Below are 25,811 nucleotides of genomic sequence, written 5' to 3' on the forward strand. Positions count from 1 at the left end.
TTTAAACTCAGGTGAGGTTATAGCTAATATTAAACTAGTAGATCTGCAGCTGCATCATTGAGCAGTATCGTAATTCAGATTAATTCCAAATTTGTTCCTCTGATTATGAAGCCTATCTTAACATAGCACCAGATGTTTTTAACCATAATTGGCAAGCTGAGACAATGGGTTATCCAATCTATATGTGCAAGTACATATTTGTAGTAAAATTACAGTGAACATACTGCATTAACTAAGCATTTTGCTCTAACTCAGATTATTTTTATTTTTTTCCTCCTTCACAAGGAGTGTTTTGACTGTCATAAATTTCACTGCTTGGGGGTCATGGGGATATAATGGAAAATCCATTTTTGACTCAATCCTACGCCAAACATTAAGAAATATTATTATTAAAAATTACAATTACTTTCTTTTTATTTGTAATAGCTAAATGTGGTGGAACACTGACAAACATGGATGGTGTGATCCTGAGCCCAGGCTTTCCTGGAAATTACCCTAGTAACTTAGATTGTACATGGAAAATTTTATTGCCTATTGGATATGGTAAGTAAACTGACATTTGGACAACAATTATTTGTAGTAATCAAATTTAAATATATAAAAGAATATTTTGATTTCCAGTATGAAATAGATTTTATCCAGTGAATGTATTGTGAACCCCTTACATAATTTTATATTATCTCTTGATTTGAAAATTGTTGGCAATTTAAAAATTTATCTTTGTCAAAACAACTTATTTGTAAAATTCAACATGTCTTGGAAACTGATTTCTGAGCACATGAAATCAGCTGCATGAAGATATATCAGATGAAGTAAACAATTTGACTTCTAAATTAATTGGTGGTCTTCTGTTTAATGTCCTTTCACTGTCTCCCAAGTGACTTTTTAACAGTATTTCTTATGTTCTGTGAAAATGGACAAAACCTAATTTCTAGCACTATGAATTGGTTAAAAACATTCTAAAACATTCCAGATCCCAGGAAACAGTTGCCAACTTAAAAACTTTGTAGGTTTGCTTTGAAACTATCATCATACAGAAAATATCTTCACAACTAAATAATAATTAGGTTGAGAATAAATGAGATGGATAATAAGGGATGTGTAAGTGCATGTATAAAACACAATCTTCTATCATTATTAGAAATAAAAGGAATAAGTTTTCTTGCTGTGAAACATTATGACCCATACTGTGAATTCAATGCTAGTGCTCGAATAAGAAAATTAATTTTAAAAGCTTATTATTAAATTCGCTGTACCCATCTCTGGAAATAAATTTCTGTTCTTTCCATTTGCATTCATAAGAGGGACTTTTGTTGAAAGATGCACTATTTACATAGAGTGTATTTTACTAAGTTAATTTGTAAAGCTTCTGTGCTACTTTTTAGAATAGTGCATGCCTGGTAAAACTGATCCATCATAGTTATGAATAACCTTAGTAGCCTTAGATACTGTTGTAGCCATAGGATATCAACAACCATAAACAGGACATCCCTGGCTAATTATGGCATTCTACAGCTACATCTGCAGAAATATATATGATAAGCAACTGTTCTAGAGCGATGTCATCCTAATTAGGTTACAACAATACTGCCTTTTAGAAACGGTCCTTCATATTTCTCAGTTACTCTTTTTCTTTAACCTTTCCATGTAAACAGTTTTGCATGAATTAATTACGCAAAAGTGTCTTGTATCCTATTATTATCCCTCTCATTTTTCAGAAAGTCTCTGGTAGTGGTAATCCTATAAATAGAAAAGATTATGATTTTGTTTGGCGAAGGACTTAACAGGTACAAGGTGTTCATAACATTGATCTATCATTGCTTTCAAAAATATTAGAAGTAACTTATTACTGCAAAGTTGCTACAGGGATATTTTTTCCCAAAGTCTTTGTCAAACAATCCACAGATAATAACTTTATACCAAGCTTAAAAATTGTTGTGTTAGTGATGTGATAGTTAACAGAGATCTTCCACTGCAGAAATCTTCAATACTATTTTAATTACAAGTATAAGCTCATCCTGAAATACCTGAAATACATGAAATCCCTGAAATATAGAAAATATTTCCAAAATTGAATAATGCTCCAGCAATATTTTGGAAGGATTTTAATGTGGTAGTGAATGAGTTGGAGATTAGCACTGTGCACAAAAACTGATCAAGAGGACACTCATGAACATGCAATGACTGATTCAAATGCCATTGAAATAATTAACTTCACAGTGACTTCATACCTCAGTAAGTATTCCTTTATTCCAAACATTTATTGAATCTTTGTGAGTGAATGAAGCCCATGATATTACTGTCTTAGTGCAAGCACACAGGTGTGCTTAAACAAAGTCCAACAATAAAATTGTCAGAGCTAAATGTGCCCCGAAATATAGGGCACTCTTAATTATATGAAAATATACCGATCACGTAAAAAGAAGACACTACTCAAACCCAAACATTTTAAAATAGATGGAAAGCATGTATTTTCAAGTGAGTTGTGGTGATTTTGCAATGACTTCAAGTAGCTGTTAATTGATGAACATTTCTAAAAAAGAATAGCTCAGCTTGGAATTCTCATTATTTAGAGTCTATTCAAGTGAGAGAGAAAATCCTGTGGAGGTTGGAGCAGGAAGTAGTACAATTATCGTTTGACTGGATAATGATTTATTTTCTGAAGCTATCAGTTTTATTCTGTATAATTTTATGTAAGAAATGACTTAGAGTAGAAAACATTTTCTCTGACATATCAAATTGAAAACTCTAAGTTGTATAAACTTAGAGTTAAGGCTTGAGTGACACATACAGTGTATCCTCTAATTGAAATTAGCATCTTTGAAAAACCCTGAGGGAAAAAAATATGTTTATGTTTGTGTTTAAAATGTAACTATTTTAGGCAGTTTAACTTTTTTAAAGTTACTGGTAAATCTACTTTTCACTTTTAAAATAAAATGGTTTTCTATACTGAATATCTATAACTAGTCATATACTTCCCTTCCCAGTAGATAAATAAGAATTATTCAAATTTAAAGGTACTCTGTGGCTTATCAGAGACTATTTCAGAACAGTAGGCTACATTTATTTAAATACCTAAACATTGATTTTGTACATATGTTCAATTCAATTATCCGCTTGACACTTTAGCAACTTAAGTATAATATTCAGTGGCTGCCCAATTCTTCAGAATTTCTATGCTGCTGACATCCAGTCCCTGGTGGGAGTCTCTAAATGCTGATACTGAAGTCAAGGTGTTTCCAAGCAACGGTTTTATGTCCTACCTCATCTTAAAATCCTGAGAGCTTTGTAAAGTTAGTGATTTCACTCAAGTCAGGCTAACTGCATCAGGTATCATACAAGAGATGGCTGATATTGAGACTCTTGTATATTCTGTACGTGCCTCTCTGTTGATAGCGTTGGAATAAGTTTTCTTATTCAGTAGCTGAAATACTTGTTTTTGTATCTCCCCCTCTGCATAGCTAAAAGAAGGTACTAGAGCTAAATATCCCATATTCTTACAAGTGCTCTTTAACAACCAGTTTATTTGGAAACTTATTTAGTTTCTCCTGTGGGAAAAAAATATATATCCCTTTTATACAAGTGATTAGATACCAAACCACAGAGGCAAAGAAATGAGCTATAGAGCAAGAATGAGCGAATGAATGACCCTGGTGATTATAAGGTACTCTCTTGGAATGAAAAATATGTCTCTACTGCTAAATAACAATGTCAAGCAGAGAGTTAAGGCATTGAATATTTCACACTGCTTTGTTGGCTCATTCAGTAATTCTGTTTTCTTCCATTCCAGCTAGTTCCTTATAGTCTACCAGAGCAAGGTTCAGCCCAAGCAGTGCAGTTGCAAGTTACTTGGTACTACTTGGCTTTCAAACTAGGGGTTCATCCCCCATCCCTCTTTTCATACTATATATGCACATAACTTGAGTACCCTGAATCCCAAGTCCTCAGTCCACATAAAGTAGTGCCAGAACTCAAAAACAGCTCTTGCTATGAGATTATGCTTACACTTCTGACTGTTCAGCATTTGGGGAGTCATCTTTCTCCCTTTCATTTTGTGAGAAAGGCCTGGTGAGAAATCACCTGACTTCCACAGAGGATTTGTAGTAAATGAGCCTGTCCACAGTCTGGAGTTCAGTGCATCTTACAGCACTGCATACAGAGCAGAATGACTCTCAAGACACACTGGCTCAAGCTGGAGGGAAGAGGCAGCAAATGCAGGTGGCTTGGATCAGGAAAAGCAAGGCAGAGTAGATATTTTAAACTAGGTAGGTATGTAGACTTCTGCCTCCGAGAGGTTACTCCGTTAGTAACCTACCCAGGTGCTGAGCTGATCCTGATCCTCAGAGGCCTGGCCCAGCTGCAGTAATGATTTTTCAGCTGAGTCCTGACCATACCGTGAGACAGCAGGACTTGTGATGTGCTCCTCATTTGAATGTTTCTGATGGCGGGTTTAGGAACCTGACAAATATCTGTTGAGTTTGTGACTTCCTGTCATTGGCCCCTACATGTGTGGTAGTTATGTTTATTAGGAACCCAAAAATTAGAAGCTCCGACTCCTGCAATGCTTAGCAGCTATTTCCTTAATTTAAGCATCCCACTTTGAATGGTGACTAAAATATAAATATAGTGCCTATAACAATTATTATGACTTTTTTTTATATAATTTTTATTTGCATGCTGTAGTGTTAAGCAATATGAATTATAAAGCCTCTGGGTTTAATTTTTCTTTCTCAATGCTGCAGGTGCACACATTCAGTTTCTGAATTTCTCTACTGAAGCAAATCATGATTTCCTTGAAATTCAGAATGGGCCATACCACACCAGCTCTATAATCGGCCAGTTTAGTGGAATGGAATTGCCATCACCCTTGCTAAGTACTACTCATGAAACACTTGTCCATTTTTACAGTGATCACTCAGAAAACAGGCAAGGATTTAAATTGACGTACCAAGGTAAGTTGGAACTAGCACAACAGACTTTATGGTTAAAAAGAAATATTTTTTTTTCCATTTTAAAGAACAGGTTAGACATATACTATGAATAATTTTAAGAACTGAATTGTTTAATCCATAGATTGAACTTTTTTACAACTGAAATCTTGCTGAATTGGAATCTTTATTTTACCGATGTAAAAACCTGAAGCCACAATGATGTCATTTGCCAAAGGTCACATAGCTGATATCCCTTTCCATCCCATTAAGGTGTACTGTTACTGGGCAATAGTACTAATATTCACTATTTTGTTTTCCAATTTATATAATCTTGTTATATTTAGTGTAATGAATGAAGATTTCAAAATATAATATGGATTATTTTAAATACTCAGACAAAAACCTGTATAATTCTTATATTTTTTCAGTCAGGACTTAGTTGAAAATTAACAGGAAATGAAAAGATACCAGATAACACACAGCCTGTATCTGTATTTTGAAATGCATATATTCAGTATGTGAACATGTGAACTTTCTATAGTCTTCTACTGTTCAATTTTTTTCTTCACTCATTAGTGACTATAGAACATCATTAATACATGCATATTTCTAAAAATGTTAAAATACTCTTACCAAAAACTGTTAAGCCATGTTGCAGGATCTGAACAGTTTAACAAAATGGAACGCCTGGTTCCATTCTAACATCCATCTAACTGCAGTGAGGAAGACTCATGCTAGTTTATTCTAGGCTATTAATTTAGATAACTTGGTTAGGTTTTCATATATATGTTTGTGTAAACATGTATGTGTGGGTTAATTCTGGTGGACAGTTAAGCTCCACGTAGCTGCTCACTCCCCTCCCACCCCCAGTGGGATGGGGAAAAGAGGAAAGGAACAGTAAAAACAAAGCTTGGGGGCCAAGATAAAAAACATTGTTTAATGAGTGAAGGATAAGGGAAAGAAGAGAAAGAAAACAAAACAAGTGATGCAAAGGCAATCACTCCCCATCTCCCACAGGCAGACTGATGCCCAGCCAGTTCCCAGCAAAAGATGGCTAACAACCCTAAATCCCTTCTTTTTCCTTTTAATTGCTAAGCATGATTTTATATTGTATGGAATATCCTTTGGTTAGTTCACATCATTTGCCTGGTGTCCCCTACCAGCTTATTCTGCACTCCCAGTCTATTCACTGGCAGGGCACACTGATAAATAGAGATGGCCTTGATGCTGTGCAAGCAGTGTTCAGCAAAAGCCAGAACATTACTGTGTTATCAGTATTGTTTTGGCCACAGATTTAAACCACAGCACCATATAAGCTGCCGTGAAGAAAATGAACCGTATTGTAGCCAGGCCCAGTACAGTATGTATTTGCATACACACATATGTATAGTTATAGTTAAATCATATCTACAGAGTCAATGGATAGAGAGGAAGATTCAGAGCACCTGAATTAGGCTAATGCTTGTAAAGAGTGCCTACAAAGAGGTCACATCTCTCTATTACCTGTGGAGTTTTGTTCTGTCACATAGGCTTAGAAGTAGTGAATATTCTCACAACATCACACCCACCTATTGTGATTTTTATTTTGAGCAGTCAAGTGTAATTGTAGTTGGACAGATGGCTCTTTTTAGTATTTTCTGGAAAGACTTGAAATGTGGCAAAATGCAGAAATACCAAATAAATAAAATACAAAGCCATGTGGCATGCTTTCTATATATTCTCCAGAGCTCTTAGTTCTGGTTGTAGTTAATGTGTTTTTTTCCTAACAATAACAAGGAATAATCGTATTTAGTCTTTATAGGCTCAACTACATGTGAGTAACTCCTGGCAAACAGCATTTTCTGTCATGAAATTAATAGTTAAATCTTAAGTTGTCTGTAGACCGTATAATATGTTCTTCTAGAAACACTGTTCCAGCTTGCTCAGCAAGGTTTTGTGTTCCCTTTAAAAGAAAGCATACATTCATATTTTAACATAGTGTGACAATTTCAGCAGGGGAACAAGGAGAGAGATTCAGTTTGCTTTCTAATCATTATAATACATAGGGGGTTGTATTTTTATCTCTGCTTGTGAATCTGGATCAAAATATATTTATTATACATGGTATTCTATGGTTTTGGCAAGGACACTGATGTTTGTTGATGTTTCAGGAAATAAAAGCCATCTCAAAATAAAAGAAGGCATAGACTTGGAAAAAAAAGAAACCTATATAATATATTTTGATTGGTTCACAACATAATGGAATTGACATGTACTTCAAACTCTTCCAATCATTGGTTAGTGCTTGGGTCTGTTTTCACATAGAGCTTATACCCAGTGAGACAATTGGTATTGCAAGACTACTCTGACATCAAATGTGACACAAGTTACCTCTGGCTATCAATTATTTTTTTCCTTTAAATTAGCAAGAGATTTTTCAGATCCAGAGTCACAATGTTTAATAAAACTGAGGATAGAGATCTGTATCTCTGTCTGTCTAGATCAACAATGGTCCCTTCACAGCCCAGAAAGGCAACTGTATCCTGGGCTGCATCAAAAAAGCACAGCCAGCAGGCTGAGGGAGGTAATTCTGCCCTTTGACTCCACTCTGGTGGGACCCCACATGGAGTACTGCATCCAGCTCTGCAGTCCTCAGCACAGGAAAGACATGGACCAGTTGGAGCGGGTCCAGAGGAGGGTCACAAAAACAATCAGAGATGAAACATCTCTCCTGTGAAGAAAGCCTGATACAGTTGGGGCTGTTCAGCCTGGAAAAAAGAGATGGGTCTGGGGAGACCTTATCGTAGCCTTTCAATATTTAATGGGGCCTTATAAGAAAGATGAGGACAGACTTTTTAGTAGGACCTGTTGAGATAGGACGAAGGGTAATAATTTTAAACTAAAAGAGGACAGATTTAGACTAGATATAAGGAAGAAATTTTTTACAATGAGGTTGGTGAAACACTGGCACAGGTTGCCCAGAGAGGTGGTAGATGCCCCATCCCTGGAAACGTTCAAGGTCAGGTTGGAAGGGGCTTTGAGCAACCTCATCTAGTTAAAGATGTCTCTGCTCATTGCAGGGGGGTTGGACTAGATGACCTTTAAAGGTCCCTTCCAACCTAAACTATTCTATGATATGACAGTTTTCTATATTTAGCCTGTCTCAGGCAAATTTATTTACCTTTATTTTTTTCCATATATTTGAGTAGTATCTGCTTAGGCAGGGCTTACACTGTTGTGATGCCAGACTGTTGTGCTTCTGTTATGTGATTTTATAACCATGGGCCAATTTCAGTCAAATTTCAAAGTTCCTACAAATGTTTGAAAAGCAGTATTGGTAACATGGAGGATAGAGTCTTGAAATAGTGCCCTTATTGAGAGGAAACATGGTATTACTCTATAGATACCAATTCAGTTTGGCTTACTGGCTACCCAGTTGAAATATTCCTTGTCACAACTCATTTTAATACACACTGTGTCTTGCCTAACTGCTGTTCATGGGATATAGACGTGGGAGGGAGATAAAATATGAGAGGCTGGCATGGGTGTCACATTCAAAAATCTTCTTACGAGCAAAAGGAAGTGTATCATGCATATAAAGCTAAAAAATTATTTTTAGTACAATTAATGCTTACACAGTTCAGTTGCCTGAGTCAATCAACACAGAACAAAATCATAAGCAATACATCTTTAAATAATATGGAACAAATAGTTGTCAGGACTAAGTAAAGGTTGTATGTAAAACCGGAGGGTGTATATCAGACCAGTGCAAACAGATGTAGCACCACACAAACAATTCTGCAAAGAATTAGAGAACAAATTTATTCTGAGTATTTAAAAGATTGTTTGTTAGTACTTTTGCTTTTGTCCACGTTTGCCAGTTCTGTGAAAATGAATTTGTAAAACAAAGCAGATAGATCTGAGGACCTGACATCTTAATACATTTAATAGATGTTTTTTCAGACTCTTAATTTATCCCATTATCAGATGTGCTAATAGACTATAATATAGCAAAAATTTTCTATAAATAAAAACATTGCTTTTCTAATAATTAAATTAATTTGATATACCCTTAAAAAAAGATGAGTAGACAAGAGGAGTCCATAGTTGTAGTCACATTGGCCGAACCCATTCTAGTGTCTTAATGAGTATGTTGCACATTAGGAAGTGCCCACAAGAGTGCATAGCTTTATCCTAGTCTGATTTTTTTAAATGTACTTAAATTTACATTAGAATGTATTCAGCATTAAATTTGTCCTGTTACTGAATGGTACTACACTTGGTTCAATTCAAGAACTACTTTTTCATGAGTGAAAAAAGTGCTATTTCTACTAACTAGAATACAAAAAGTAGTAGCATTAAGGTAGCCGCTATTTTTTTGCAAGGTAGATGCATTTTTGTAGATATATCAATCTAAGAATAAAGGGAGATTGTTAATGGGTATGCTTTTTGAAGAAAACTTCTATGTCATAAAAAATGAGGCTTTCCTAGATATCTTAGCACTTTATGAAGGATAAGGCTTTCTGATAACCCCTCATCTCTGGTGGAAGTAAAGAATATGGATATTGTATTGATAGATTATATATATATATGATAAATATATAATGATGGAATTAATAATGCTATTTCTCAATTTTTCTACTGACTTTCTGAAGACAGAAAAATACTTATGAGATTGAAGCTTCATATAGCCTGGAACTGTAGTCTGAGCACATTATTTTGGGGAAGAAAAGTGTATGTACACTGAGAACAGCAAAATATTTGCTTCCCATGCTTGCAGGGAGCTAGTGCTGCTTTTTAAGCACTAGCCTGTGAATTCTTGCAATACAGGATTTGAATATATAACCTAAATCACTTAGGTACTGTGTAATTCTGAATGCAGTAAAAAGCATTGTCTCCTTAGCAGAACCCTAGGGAAGCTACGGCCATGAGTGCCATTGCTGGACAGCTTGTTGTGTTATGTTGGTTTTATGCTGTTCTCATGTATTGTTATCACTTCAGCTTTGTAACTGCATAGCATAAGGAATGATGAGTGTTCTATTATGTTCAAGGCTGACTTACTGAATTTGTGTGTGTTGTGAAACCTTTTGCTTCATGTGTGTCAAGAAGGAAGTTCATACTGATTACCTGTTGAACTGTCTGAAGCAGTCATGATAAATTTTATTAGTTATTTTTATTTACTTGTAAGATGAGAGGATTTTAAAACTGCCTGATTTTTAAAGTAGCAACATTTAAGTTTAATTACACTTTTTCTGTTGTTGAAATAAATATTGTACTCTGGCTAAGAAATGGCATTGAGAAAGGGTGTCTCTTATCACCATTGTAGTTTTGCCACCCTATGCAAAGACAGGAAGGCACCAAAAATGCTTAAAGAACATTTTTGAATTGTATTTGAATAGCAATCTTGAGTTTCTGAGACCTTTGCATCTGTCGAATATCAGTACCTGAGAAGTAAACAGCCTGTGCACACTAGGTCTGAGGGGGAGAAGAAAAGTCACAGAAGTTTGATTGGCAAGCCAAGTTAGCTAATTACAGGCTTGGGATACTCTGCCTACAGCTGGAATGACTCAAGGTATGTGCTAGGTCAGAAGAAATAAACAGCTTTTATGGACTCAGAGATTTGTAATAGAATTCAGTACACAGAAGGACACAGTCTAATGGTTGTTAAGACATATTTCTGGGTTTTAATCTCTGGCTATGATACAACTGTTACCTCAGCCTTTTAACACTTATGGAATATCTTTTTCCCACACAGCATTCCCTTTAGGACTAGGTCGTTTTTAAGGGAAGCAGATAAAATATTTTATTTCTGTTATTTTAACTGGGGGAATCCTAGTTCCTGTTATTGGAACTCTAAAAGCATTTTCAGTCTGGTTTGAATTTCAATGTAGCATAAAGCTGAATATGAGGGAAGAATCTTACCCTGTTGTATTTGGAGAGCAAAATGTTCCAGAAAACACAGAAAAAAGTTCTAATTGCACTCCCTTCATCCCACAAGCACACCCATGCACATACACAACATGATTTTACTATTTTACTTGGTTGGATGGTTCGACTTGATCTCAAAGGTCTTTTCCAACCTAAATGATTCTATGATTTGAACATGTTAAATCTGATTACGTTTATCTAGCTAAAAGACAAATACGATAGAACTTCTGAGTCATAGGAATCATAGAAATAAAAAGGCATTGTTGAAAAACTATTTCTAAAACTGTTTTAGCTGATGTCCTAAGGGGTGGGAGGGTGGGGGGTGGAATACTAATGGAAAAAAGATATTTAGGGGGCTTATAGCAAATAATTTTCTAACTTGTAAGCCATGTTTTGTGACTCTAATCCTGAGTCATTGCATTGGAAATTCTTTGGTGCCTAAAGCAATACAATAAGGTTCCAGATTGCCAGTCCTGTTCTGGGCTGCAGCAAATTGTATCCTGAGCTTCTATAAAAAGAAGCATTGCCAGCAGGTTGAAGGTGCTGATTCTCCCCCTCTACTTCACTCTCGTGACACCCCACCTGGAGGACTGCATCCAGCTCTGGTGCTCCCAGCACAAGAAAGAGAGACCTGTTGGAGCAGGTCTAGAGGAGGGCTACAAAAATAATCAGAGGGCTGGAACAACTCTCCTTTGAAGAAAAGCTGAGAGAGTTGGGGTTGTTCAGCCTGGAGAAGGTTCCAGGGAGTCCTTATTATTGCCTTTCAATATTTAAAAAGGTGTTGTAAAAAAAATGGAGACTTTTTACCGAGGCCTTTACTGACAAGACAAGGGGCAATGGTTTTAAACTGAAAGAGGGTAGATTTAGGTTGGACATAAGAAAGAAATACTTTATGATGAGGGTGGTGAGACACTGGAACAGGTTGCCCAGCAAAGTTGTGGGTGCTCCATCCCTCAAAGTTCAAAGTCAGGTTCACCAGGACTTTTAGCAACCTGATCTAGTGAAAAATATCCACGATCATTGCAGGGGGGTTGAAACAAGATGATCTTTAAACATCCCTTCCAACCCAACCCAGCCCATGCTGGTCTAGTCTAGTCTAGTCTGAGAAAGTGGATTTTTTTTCTTGAATCTGTAGTTACAAACAGCATGATAGTGGAGAAATGTACAGTAAGACTAAATGAAAGTTTTAAGTAGCCTTAATTGTGACCTTTCCTTACATTTTGAGTGTTTGCATGCTCAACTCGGCTAATACAAATATTCTGTGAAGTAATTATTTCCATATTGAAGTGTTACAGATGTATGAGGCACTTGCAAAGGCAGTAAGTCAACCTATTGCTAATGTAAGAAGGAAAACACACTTGAATCATAAAAACAAGATAGCAGAGGATCAGTTATATTTCTTTTGTGATTTAAACTCTTTTCTTACCAGTGGAAAATATACTGCACAAAGAAATGCTAAATGTCGATATGAGATAATTTTAAAATTCAAGTATTTGACTGCTGCCAGCATTGGAATTAAATATTTTTCTCAGACTTCCTTTACATTGGGCTTCATTTCAGGCTGTCATTAGAGTTTTTTCTGCTGTGAAATGGCATATAATTTTTTAAAGCTCAATACCAAACAAGACTTTGGGCATGACACGCATTAAAAAAAAAAAAAAAAAAAAAAAAAAGCTTTCTTTTGTGAGGCATGACATCAGGATTTGTGGGTAATATTTGATAGTGCTGACTGAATAATGAATTGCTCTGTTAAATCGGGTATAGTTGTTGCATATATCAAAAGAACGGAAAAGAATATAATTCATGTTTATATAAAAAACATAAAACATATTCCCTGAGTGCCCTGTAAATCATGATATCATAGTCAGATGGATAACCTGACTTATAGTTACTCCAATAATTTATAAGTCATCTATAGGATTTATACCAGAAGTCACATGCAGAGTATCTTCACATTTTACACTTCTGCTCACCCACCCCCTCCTCCTTTAAGTGGTGTGCTCTGCTCATGTGGAAGTGCTTTCATTCTGACTGACTGACCTTCAAATTTATTGTAATCTGCTTTAGGCAGGGCTTCTGCTTTTATAAAACGGATACCAAAACAAACCCTCAAAGTTTCTGTATGTGTTTTGTTTACCTTATGATAAAAGCACCTACATTTCTGAATAAACAGTAACTAGAATTTTAAAAGGTGAGCTTTATTTTTTCCATTAACAATCCAAGGGACTTCAAGGGAAGTTATCCAAATTAAGGGATGGACAGATGTTGATATTCTTTCTCAGGATTTCCACCTTCACCTGAGCTGTTCCCATGTTTTCTTCTCATTTAGATAAGTAAGATGTTTTTTCCTGACAGGAATTTTTAAGACTAACTTAAAAAAATATGAGACCATATTAAGTATATTTAAAATGAAATCTGTGAATACGGTATTACAAAAAAATAACCAATGGGGAAGGATATTTTTCATGCTTATTCATCTCCTCAAAAGATTGTACAATCAAAGTGTAAAAGTACCGGTACTTACTATCAGTGTTCCAAACCATTGTCATTGTAACTATTGGACAATGTACTGCTGCACCCTCCTAACTAAATTTGTGACATTCTCTGACTCTCCAGAATAATGTCTTATTGTATTTTAAATACATTATTATATTATTTATATATATTATATAATATATATTATAAAATATACTAATATATTATCTATGTACCTTTCTATATAATTTAATATATTAGTCTTAATTTCCTGTACTCTATTTTGAATAAAGATGTTGATAATGATATTATCTGTAGTAGTACTGTATGAATAAAGATAGCAGGAGTAATAATAGCATTAAAAATTAATGACCCATTACTAGATTTAGCACAGAAATTTAATGAACTGTAATTAAGGTAGAATAAAGCTTTTTATATTTCCTTTCTAGCAGCAATTAATTCTGATTGTTGTTTTCATTTTCTTTTCTTAATTTTTTGTCATTTGGGGGAAGAGGAGTCTGATTTATTAGAGGACTTTTGAATATTTCTAGTACCTCCACATCTTGTCCAGTTTTGTATAGTTACAAACACTGGATTCTGGATTCACTGAATGAATTAGGGAAAAGAAGGCTGCTTTCTCAGAATAAATCTTCTATTTATTTCATAGCATGACTGTAATTAGCAATGACTAAAAAAACTCATGACAGTAGCTGTACTTTAGTACCTTTATCTTAGTAAATGTTATTAGTGAAATCACCCTCTAAATTTTCAGTGCACTATTTTGTATGAATTAAATGTGTTCAAATGAATAATATTTTAAGGTCTTTGAAAAAACAAAACCCAACATTAAATATTTTGAATCATTAATGCAGGGGGGGTTATGCAGATATAGCTAGAGGGAACTTTCTCCTTTGTAGACTTCTGTCACTTTCTGATGCTCTGTGACTTTACAGTCTTTCATGAATTCCTTTCATTTTTTAGGTCAGGTGATTTTTTTTTTTTTTTTTTTTTTTTTTTTTTTTGCATAGTTTAATGGATATTAAAAAATCCAATAGATTGTGTAAATGTTCTGTTTCATAAAATTTTAATGAATAATATGACTTTCTTATGCCTTATGGGAACATTTACTATAGTGTTTAAATGTGAAAACCCATTTAAACTTTCGTGATTAGTTGTGTGCTATTTTATTGTTATGTATGTTTATTGTTATGTAGGTAATGAAGAAACTGGAATATTACCAGTCAAATAAATATAAGCCACCATAGTAATACATAAGCTTATACCCGATTTGAAATGTTTGTTTTGCTATGTAGTGCTCATAGTGCCTCAAAACTCCATTTTTTGTTGTGCTGCAGTTACATCCACTCTTAGCGGATGATGCATAGAACAGTACATGAATATAATCAGAAAAAATGTTGTTTCAAGTTCTTATGCTGCCATTATTTACATAAGTATAATTGCATATTAATTTTAAAAGAAGTATTTTCAGATTTTTGGCAATTGCACTGTGAACATGATCATGCAATAGATTTGCATTTTTAATTAATGTATTTTAATTTCCGGCATCATGGACAAATTTATTTTCCTAAATAATTCAACTATTTTTGGTTGGCATTAATTGCATTATATTTATAAATCTTTTTGTATATCAAGATAGGAAAAAGATCTTTGAAAAATTATGTGATAATTTTTAATCTTGTGAATGTTAGCAGAAAAGTGACCACCTATTAAATTTGTTCAATTAAATTATTAATTTTACTGTGTGCAGATTTGGATTCAATGTTGCTGCATTCAGAGCAAGATTGTTTTTATTTCAGACTTAACATGCTAAAGTAAAAGTATAAATAAAGTTTATGAAAATGCTTGATCTATTAATGAGATTATGTCACTTAGTGACATACTAAGTATGCCCATCTTATTTATTTAATTAATTGTGTGTCATGGTTAAAAAATTATCCCATTATAAAACTATTGCTATTACTTCTCAGATCTTAGTCAAAATAAACACATAATTTATATAATATTCTAATCTGAAGCTTCAACATCAACTACTAAACCACAATATTCCATCTTCATGCCCTGCACCCAATGTTTCATTGACGTTCTGCTCTAAATTTCTGATGTAGATGGCAATTCTTCCTATTCCAAATTTTGATCTTTCCTGTGCCTTGTCTCTAAAGTTAATTTTTTCATTCCTTTTTCAAGATCTGGGTGGTCCCAGTGGAAGATTTATTTCTTAATCACTCTATTACTGGAGTTTGGTAGTCCAGTGTTTACCTATTAGGGAATGCATTACAGCATTTATATTAATGTTTATTTCCTATGTTGAGAGCTGACTAAGCAATAAAAAGTACTTTTGTTCTCTTCCAGCTTATGAGTTACAGAACTGCCCTGATCCTCCTCCTTTTTTGAATGGATATATAGTCAACTCAGATTACAGTGTGGGTCAGTCAGTATCATTTGAATGCTATCCTGGATATGTTTTGAGGGGTCAGCCTGTTCTTACATGCCAACATGGAATCAACAGGAATTGGAACTATCATTTCCCAAGATGCGAAGGTAACTTTCTAGTAGTGCCTTTGCTTTGGAGCTCACCATCCTTCCTGATTTTTATTTACTTGTTTGTGTGCATGTTTGTAATGCAGATATGATGATGATTATTATTATTATTGTGTAACATAGTGGGGTGGGGCAGTGTACAATATATAAGATTTTCAATTATAAACCTTTTACTTGTAGTTTCATCAAAAAATATAAGTGCAGAAACAAAATTTCTGACATTCCCTTAGACATTTAAAGGCTTTGACAAAGTTTCATATAGTATGTTATGAGAAAACTTGGTTGTCATTGTGTAGGACTAGTGTCATAGATAATCAACCAGCTCAGAAGATATAAAATAGATTTAAATAAAGTATTTCCATCATGACAAGAGGCTAACAGTGATACAGGTTTTCACTGCAAAATCTATATTCAGTATATTTGACACTGATCCTGAAAGATGGGACAGATGCTTCTTGACACAAAACACCCAGTAGCTTTTAGCTTAGTCAAAACAGAAAAGGCTGTGAGGAATTCAAGAAAGATTTAACTGAGCTACTGGTATAAGCCATGAAAAACACATGAAGGAAGGGTCAGTCATGCTGCTTCCTGACAAACTGCTAGAGGCTAGAAATAAAATTTCCACTGGAATAGGTTAAGGGTGTTTTCTACTTTGTGCATTCTTATTAGACGTGAAGGGTTGAATATTGTCAGAAGCAAAAGCTACACTAGGTGGACTAAAGGTTTGCTTCAGCATTTCAATTCCTAGCTTCCCAAACGAGGATTTTAGTACTGTGGATAATAATTCAAATTATTTTCTTATTATTTCTGAGACAGGTATTCTCCTAACAGCTTAACTATATTGCTTTGCAGCATGAACATATGTTTTGTACATGTGCTTGAGAAGGGATGCTTGTGTTTCCTCACATTCTCATTTAAATCCAATGTTACAAGAACTCATAAAATTTAAGTTCCAGTTTCATAATAGTTAATGCAAATTACCATAAATTGCTCAGAAATCTAGTAAGGTAAATATATTGAGGAGTTAAAGGGTTTAAAAGGGAAAACAAACCTTAAAATGAGTGTTCTGGATGAAGGTTTTCATAGATACAAATCTTTGTCCATTTGACACTTGTGAAAGCATAAAAATAATTGCCAAACCCCAATTCATGGCACTTAAAAATATTATTTGTTGTAGTATTATTATTATTGGAATTATTAAACTAAAATTATATCTTTTTTTAATATAAACCATATTTTATCACGTTATTGCATAGACATTATGGAAGTTTGACAGGCTCCAGGAATAACATATAAAAATGCCCTTCTGGCCAAAGGGAAAATACAATGTCTGGACAGAACATTTGGCATTGGGAATGAGAAAGGCTGTGCCCCTTGACTTCACAATTCAGCTAGAAAGTAGTACATATTTGAATAAATGAGGATATTTATATTGAGAGAATATCTGCTTTATTTTCAAATTAAAGAGCAGAATTTTATCGCCAGACACTTACGCTGTTTTGCACTTATGACCAGACAGAAGTAAAAGTACTATAGTGATGTTTCCAGTATTGAATGGCATTAGAAAACTTTTGGAATATGAGAGGATGTGTAACTTCTGTACAGTTAGTGGGTGCATTTCTTGTTTAATGGCTATCAAGATGTCTGCTTTTCCCATGTCTTTAATTTTGTTTTGTTTTTTAATCAGTGCATCAGAACAGCTGGAAGACAATTTAGACTTTTTGCAAAAATATAAGTAAGAAGAAATGCATACAAATAGTTTAGAACCTATTTTTGACTACTAATTTCTCTTTTTGGGAGAAGAATATGTCAAAAAAATGACATGGCAACATAACCAATTAATAATATTATTAAATAATTATTTTAGCAAACTAGAGTTGGAATAGTGAAACACCTTCTGAGCCTTATCCAATTCCATTAGTCCACACTGTAATAGGCAATATAGGTGTCTCTTGTAAAACTATATCTCCCAAGTGAGAAAGAATGGAGAGACGTGAGAATATGTAGTTCTTTGTGGGAGTAGTGCTTATGTTTTCCTTAGAGATATGCTACATGATAATGCATCACATCTTTGTCAAAGTAGTTGGTTATAACCCATAGACGTACCCCCACCCCCAATGCTTTTAGCACTGGCATATTTAGATGTAAAGAACCATCTCCCATATTTGTTAACTAAAAAAGTCTGTATTGTGGTTTAACGCTGGCTGGCCACTAAGCCATACGCAGCTGCTTAATTCACTCCCTCAACAGTGGGATGGGGAGAGGATTAGAAGAGTAAAAGTGAGAAAACTCATGGATTGAAATAAAGACAGTTTAATAGATAAAGAAAAAGCCACACACACAAGCAAATCAAAACAAGGAATTCATTCACCACTTCCTGCCAGCAGGCAGGTGTTCAGCCATTCCCAGGAAAGCAGGGCTGCATCCCGTGTAATGGTTACTTGGGAAGACAAAGGCCACCACTCTAAATGTCCCCTCCTTCCTTCTTCCTCCCCCAACTAATATACTCAGCATGGTGTCATATGGTATGCAATATCCCTTTGGCTAGTTTGGGTCACCTGTCCCGGCTGTGTCCCCTCTCCATTTACTGTGCCCCTCCAGCCCTCTTGCTGGCAAAGCCCAGGAAACTGAAAAGTCCTGGATTTAGTATAAATATCACCCAGCAACAACCAAAAACATCAATGTGCTATCAACACTGTTCTCCCAGCAAATCCAAAGCACAGCACTGCACCAGCTTCTGAGAACATTAACTCTATCCCAGCTGAAACCAGGACAGTCTATAACATTCCGTTTTAAGTTCTGTCTAATCTTGCTCTGAGCGATTCTGTTAAGGACACCTACATCTTTCTGTTGATTATTATAGCTGACCTCTGTATGTACTTTACAAAATTAATTCAGCCTAAAACATGGGCTTAAGTACTCCAGTTATGTAACTCTTTTCCCAAGGGTGCTGTCTTTAAGTGCCTTCTGAAGTGGAGAATAAATGTATGGGAGGACTGGAGATTTAAATTTTGCACTTAAAAGTTTTACAATTCCTAATCTAGAATATAAGACCTTACACTGAATGTGATCTGTAGCTCTATGTGACTTTTAAATTAAATATTATAGCAGTTCACAAAATATTTTCCCATGTGTTACATGAGTGAATAAGTAATTTTTGAGTTCTAAAAAAAATCAAAGATGATGAAGGATTAATTGGAGAAGATATTTGTATTCAAAGGTGGTTGGGTTATGGATTCAACTTTATCAATGTTTTGAAAGAAAATACAAGGTTATTAGTGATCAAACTGCACTATAAATTAATATGATTTTTTTTTCTCAGATTAAACCTGTCCTATAGTTTTACAATATCCTTTGAAGAGTGTTATGAAAGTGTAAAGGATGATAGTAGAATATTATTAGCATATGTTCCATATACAATACAAAGCTAAGGTGAAAGGAAGAGCTAGAGTTACAAGCAGCATATCAAGTACTCATAGGGACTGTCTTGTCTGGAAATAATGTTGCCACTGTCAAAAAATGCAGGGGGCGGGGGGGGATCTGAAATGCATATGGAAGGTATGGAATAACTGCTTGATAAAATAACTTCTGTGCAGTCTTTATAAAACAGATACACATATGACTTACTCTACTAAATAATAATGTTAGTGTATTTAGTCCTAAATCTTGCTGCCTGATGATACAGATTTTTCAAAATCATTATGGTATCTTCTGCCTGTTATCTGCAATGTGTCTTATTATCTTACATATGAATAGGGAAAGAAAGTACTTTCAAGGACATAAAAAGATAAGAGAATACTACATGTTTTTTCGCTCTTCCCATTAAGGTTGACCTACAGTTTTTGCACTCCTAGAATAAAGACATTTAAGATACCAAATCCATATTCTCCCTATATTCTTATTGTTTGCTAATTACAATTAATTTTAAAAAACATTAATTTCTAAGATGCAATTTGAAATGTTTGTCAGGGGGAAAACACATTGGTTTGCATACGTTCTTAGAAAACTAGGTTCTTAGACTTCCAGAGAAGTTACCTCTGTTCTCCTTGAGTCTTTTTTTCACACACTGGATTTTTTATTGGTTCATTGAATGCTATTGTGATGTTAGTATTAGAGATTTTTTTAGCTATATTTCAGTCCTTTTATTACTTTTTTTTTATTATCAAACAGTAATAGTTTCAGTATGTAATCCTATAGATAACAAGGTAAACATGGAACATTTAAAGTGTTGCTCTTTTACAGCGTGTATTTTTAGGATCCTTTTTGTAGTGGGAAATCAGAAATATCTAATAAAGTATATAAATTCAAGTTAAACTGAAAGGATGGATAAGAAAGGCAACCATTATGTCATTCACCTTTGAAAATATTCTAGCTCTTTCACTTGTATAAGAAATCAAATCAGTATCACAAGTCATTCTGTTTTGCTATCCTGGCCTATAACAAAGCTCTCTATTTCTTTATGCCATGAAATTCAAGGCTTTCCTTTATGTTTGATAAGCTGCTTCACCTTCTCCTAATCAAAAAAAGTCCTGTGTGGGATCTCTCTGCTTTTGGAACATCTGGAGAAGTTAGTTTCTTTTCCTAAATCAAAGCAACAGAAGCAGCTACTCAGAGTGTCTTTGCTAGCTAACAGTACAGCACTTCAGCATTAAGGCTTCAGTAGGGCCTCTGCAAAGCCTGTGAAATTTTATGTTGAGGCACTGCCAAGCAGAATCTTTAAGTGCTTTTAGAATCCTTTAGTAACTTAGGTGCTTCATTTCAAATTTCAATACTTTTTGGGTTTATATACATCAAACGCCTCTTCTTTTCTTCCTTTCTTCCTAGTCCTTGGTTAAGCTTTTTGAGTCAGACGCTTTAGCCTGATTTTGATTTCTTCCATAGCAGTGTTGTGGTGATGTATCTGCAGTGACTTATTGTCCCTCTTTTCTCATTAATTAAGCCTTGAATGAAAGTTGTCAGCTAAAGAAACAATATCTTTTAAAATCCTCATTAATAGTTTAATAATTTATTTTAATTTAAAAATATTAATTACAAAGTAATAGTGTTGTGAAAGAATGTAGACCTATGTATTATACAACTAAGAACTTAACATTCAACTAGTTTAGCAGCAATCTGTATATGATACATCTTAAAGGCATAGCAAACATCAAATGGCATTCCCATTGTTTTAGATATATATAAAGTGACAACTATATTGATAGGTGTCGTGGTTTAACCACAACTGGTGATTAAATACCACATGCCACCACCTCGCCAAAACTGGGACAATAGGATAAATAGGAGCATGAGACTGGGTAAAAGATGCATAAAGGACTTTTAAGTATATCGGATGTTTTTAGTATATGAAAAATTATTTTTCTATACCTCTGTCTTTAAATGATAATTTGTTTCTTATTAAAAACAGTATTCATTAAAACTGCGAGCAAGATTTTAATACATCTCTTCTGATGAAAATTTGGTTAAAGATAAATGGAATCAAGTAATAAACTGGTATGCTTTGTAAATTAGTTTCAGTTAGCAATCAGAGGTGTTAAAGGAAAACAAATATGTGTTCTATATCTAGGACTTTCAAAATATGTATACATTTGTTGGATTACCTTCCATGGCAATTAAATCATATAGAAAAAATAAAATTGCTTCATATCCAGATGTAGTTTTTAACCCTAAGAGAGATTAAATGCCTGATTAGATGCTTTCACTTTACATGTGAGAACATCACTGGATTTCCTCTAGTTTGATGGTGATTAAAAACAGCCCTTTGGTATTGGGAGGGTATGGGTTTTTTTCTGATCTAACACCAAATGAAGACACCTTTGGCGTTGTAAAAGGACTTCAGAATACTACATAATATTCCTGAGTAGTGATGTAGATGCAGCATCAAAGGGCATAGCAACCTCTTTTTTTTTTCTTACTCCTTTTTACTCCCTAGAGAAACATGTTTCCTAGAAGAATGTTGAAGACACGTGAAGTCTATATTAGGAGTGGTTTAGATTTTTGTAGTACAAATTAGCATTTTCTGTTTTCTTAGATGAAGGGAGAGTAAAGAAATATTTCTTCTGTTTGAATTAACATGCAAGAAGAGAAATTATTTATAGTGACATGAAGATAAAGTCATTCTTTTCTTTGTCCCTCATCCATTTAGTCTTAATTCAGTAGTTTTGTCTTAATTTACTAACTCAAAGTCATTCCTCTCTGCTCTGTTACCAACATCTCTGTAATTCAGAATGTACGTTTGTCCTGGTTCCTTTGTTTGTGGATCCTTTCAAGCCTACCCACAGGCATCTACATTACACAACTCCACACAGGTGAGGCCTGAATGCATGCATCCCCATTGTGTGTGCAGTTGTGTACGTTTATAGCTATGATTTCTGAATAAGAGCACTTTTTTAGTGTTTTGAGTGAGCATGCAGAGTTTTTGCAGTCTCTAAGGTAGCACACTACTTGCTTTCTCAAAAATTCATTTTGTACATCAAAGCTTGGTCCAGCATTGCTGAAAGAATTATGATGACATATAAATGTTTTTGCAATAAAGAAAACAAATGGTTAGAAGGCCTCTGATCAGTGGAATTTGGCAGTGGGTCTGAGAAGGAAATAAATGCAAGAATTAAATCACTCTTGTACCTGTGGGCAGTGTTTTTAGAAGTTCAGATCAAAACCTTTCTATGTAATATTGCACGTACTTCAGAAAGCTGAAAGAAGTAAGAAATCTGGTAGTGCCTCAAAAAAGAAAGTTGATACTGCTTCAGAGGAAATTGTTGGGTTGTCTATGCAGTCTCCCATGGAAATCTGACAATGAATATGTAACCCATAAATGATTCATAAAAAAAGGTTTATGAATATTTGTGTGGAAGATGTGGAAAACAGGTCTCTGGCTCCAGAATATCAAAGACATAGTATTCTCCCTTCAAGCAATAAAATCATGACAGTGTCTCTGCTATTGTTATCTTTAGGCATTCTTGCTTTGCCATTGTTGCCAAAATACAAATTTGTTGCATCCAAGTTATTAAATAGGTTGCTTGAATCCTCACCAGTCTGTTAGACTTAAAATATTGATACAGGCAAAAGGAAAATGCCATAGATGTAAAGCCAAGGCTTTAATGTTATTCCAAAGAAAAAACTTAACAGTCTAATCAAAGAATTAGTAGTCCAGTTATAGTGATACTGATATTTAAAATTAGGTAATGCTAGAATGATATACAGACAAACATCTACCCCTTTCTCTGATATACACTCACTCTTCCAGTACCTGTAGGTCAGTACCTATAAGGTCAATGGTCTCAGTCTGGGAGAAAGCCTACAAATTCATTCTGTCCAGAAAACCTATTTTTTATCACTATCTTTTATTCAGAATTATTATACATATATATAAAATATTGTGCCACATCACACTGTTGTATAAAGTTAAAATGAAGTAGTAAGTAGTTACCTGATGATAATTGCTGCTACAAGCTAAAACAGGTCTCCCAACGGCCAGAACAAGTCCAGAAAAAAATTGTCTGTGGCCTCCTTTGTTAGCTTAACACGAAGTCATGGCCTATTATTACCAATGCACCACTGTATTTACTGGGCTGCATGGCTAAGGTTTACTTGTTAAGGGCTTTTCATCCTTCCCATATCTTCTCTGTATTCCATTATTTCATTGGATTCATACTAGTAATAGAAAATTTGTTCAGTACCCTTTCAAGATTCTCATATGGACTAAGGAAAGTATCATATAGAAGATCGATCTCAAAAACATGAAGGAGCATACTTTGTTTGACTACTGGCATTAAAAATGGTCCCACTTCTGTGTTCTGTATAATCATAGTTTGATATTTTAGCCACCTAATGCACTGTTATCATATTTTCATGTATTAGTTTTTCCTAGCGAAACCAAAGATATACCATTTCTGATTTAATTAATTGTTAAAAATCCTGGACCTGGGGGAAGATAAAACAATTAGACTAGTTGGCTCTTGAAAGTGCTGGTTTTTATAAGCATTTGAACCTAAGATGGTAGAAGATGTTAAATTGCTAGAAGTCCTAAACTGATTTTTTCCAGTCTAGTTGCAGAGTTCCCACCCTTTATGCTAAAGAAAAGTCGTGGGTTTATGATTTGGTTTGGGTTTTTGCTTTGTGAGTAATATCAGGGCCATCAGTGGACAGGGCAAACAATAATAAAAAACCCTGGGAAGTGTTGAGGCTGGAAGCTTACCCTTCTAAGGAATCTCACTGAAGATCTGTGTTAGTGTAGTGAAAACAAATCTGATTATGGGATCAAATGAGAGAAAATGAGTATGCATGTAATGTTTAGCTAAACTGCAGGGACTAGCCGATATTGGAATGAATTAAAACACTCCTGCCCTGCACCAGCAAAACAACATTTTGCACATATATTCATTTTTTATGCTGAATTGTTGAAAATTTGAAACTTTTTCTGACAATTTTTTCTGTAATTTTAAGATTTGTGGTTGCCACCTAGAGCACTATGGATAGAACTTAAGTACTTTTCTTCTAGATTCTTCCCCTAAGTTGTCTGAGATCTGTGGTGTATGGTTGTCTATCTTAAGGCAGCAAACTAAGCCTTTACTCTGCACAGTTCTGTGCTCACTCAGAATACAGATTTGTTGGCTTTGTGCTCTGTGATGAAAGGATGACATGGTTAAACTTCTTTCAGATTTATAATATGAACTTTGACAGTACAAGCTTATCTGTACCATGTAACGCTTCCTATATTCCCAAGCCTTTTCAAGGTGTTTTCATCCCAATGTAGATTTCTACTGATTCATTCTAGATTATGGTACTTGAGTCAGCCATTCTGACTTCTTTAAGCCAAACAATTGCACCGCGCAAGGCTTGGTATATATATACCATAAACAGTTATGGAAATTCATACAACAAAGGGGTTAAATAGTTATCAACCAGATTCTAGTATAGACATGTTGAAAAAAGAGGACACGAGCAGAATGCAGATTCAAAACTAGTCTGTCAGTGGAGGACTGTCTGAACAGAGCAAAGATTTGCATGCTTTTGGAAGCCAACCCTATTCTAAATCATAATCTCCACTGGGTAGCAGATGATCTGAAATGCATTGAAGAGCTTAATCTATATATGGGAGAAAATAAAATTAATTTATATTCATGAGATCATAGTAGAAGCTTGTCATATAGTCATGCTCCAAGACTTTGCTCCTGGGCAATCAGGTTGTCCTAAGGGTATACCATAGCTGTCTTGGCAGAACATAGCTGCCAATAAATTACTAACTAGGTTCAGGCACCTTTAGGTGGATCTTTAAAATATTTACTGTCCTTCCATGTGCAACGTTGCATCTGGATTTAGTTATGAAAGAGCATGGGAGCGCATAGTATAGTATTAATTAATTTATAAATTAGCACGTGGTCTACTGTTAGTATTTGAAAGTTTAGAAGAATTTTTTATATGCTTTTCCCTTTCAAAAATATGTGTTTCTTCATACATGTCATTCAAAGTGCAATATAACAACATCATTCAGAGTGATTTGTTTATTGAAACTAGACCTGTTTTTTTCTTGTGTGAAATATAGCCTGTTATTTCTGGTTAGTTTTCTGTCTCCTGTGATTTTTAAGGATCTTTGGAGAAACCCTAGAATCAGCTGTGTGTATTGCTTATTCTATTAAAGTTTTATTTTCTGTGACTTTTTTTTTTCCTGAGACTTTTTATTGATTTGTCATGGCTAACAATGATATAAGATGAAATAGACTATCTTTACTGAGATACAATCAATCTGCGTTCTTCCTAGAGTATTAGACAATAATGGAGGCAAAACAAAAATATATGCAATCATTGACAACATTAATAAATCTGTCAAAATATAGTAAACTCAAAGTATATTTAAGTATAAAACTTCTACCAGAAAAATCCTATATCTTAACTACAATTTAAGGGATTTTCCACTTGCCACTATATGAGTCTCAGGAACTG

At 34.5% G+C, this 25,811-nt stretch overlaps 1 protein-coding gene across 6 annotated transcripts in view; it reads left to right on the forward strand.

Moving 5' to 3' along the window:
* CSMD1 (CUB and Sushi multiple domains 1) overlaps positions 1-25,811 on the forward strand; it is a 1,231,811-nt gene that overhangs the window by 1,068,898 nt on the left and 137,102 nt on the right. For all 6 annotated transcript variants that reach the window (XR_013928146.1, XM_080387724.1, XM_080387722.1 and 3 more), the window contains 3 exons: positions 427-543; positions 4,743-4,952; positions 15,684-15,872. Coding sequence is in view for 5 of the 6 variants with exons in the window: in XM_080387724.1 (XP_080243850.1) it covers positions 427-543; positions 4,743-4,952; positions 15,684-15,872 (516 nt within the window). In the remaining variant the exon portion in view is untranslated. The remainder of the gene's footprint in view (positions 1-426; positions 544-4,742; positions 4,953-15,683; positions 15,873-25,811) is intronic.

This window comes from Falco punctatus (assembly GCF_963210335.1).
Source record: "Falco punctatus genome assembly, chromosome: 5".
NCBI classification, from domain to species: Eukaryota; Metazoa; Chordata; class Aves; order Falconiformes; family Falconidae; genus Falco; species Falco punctatus.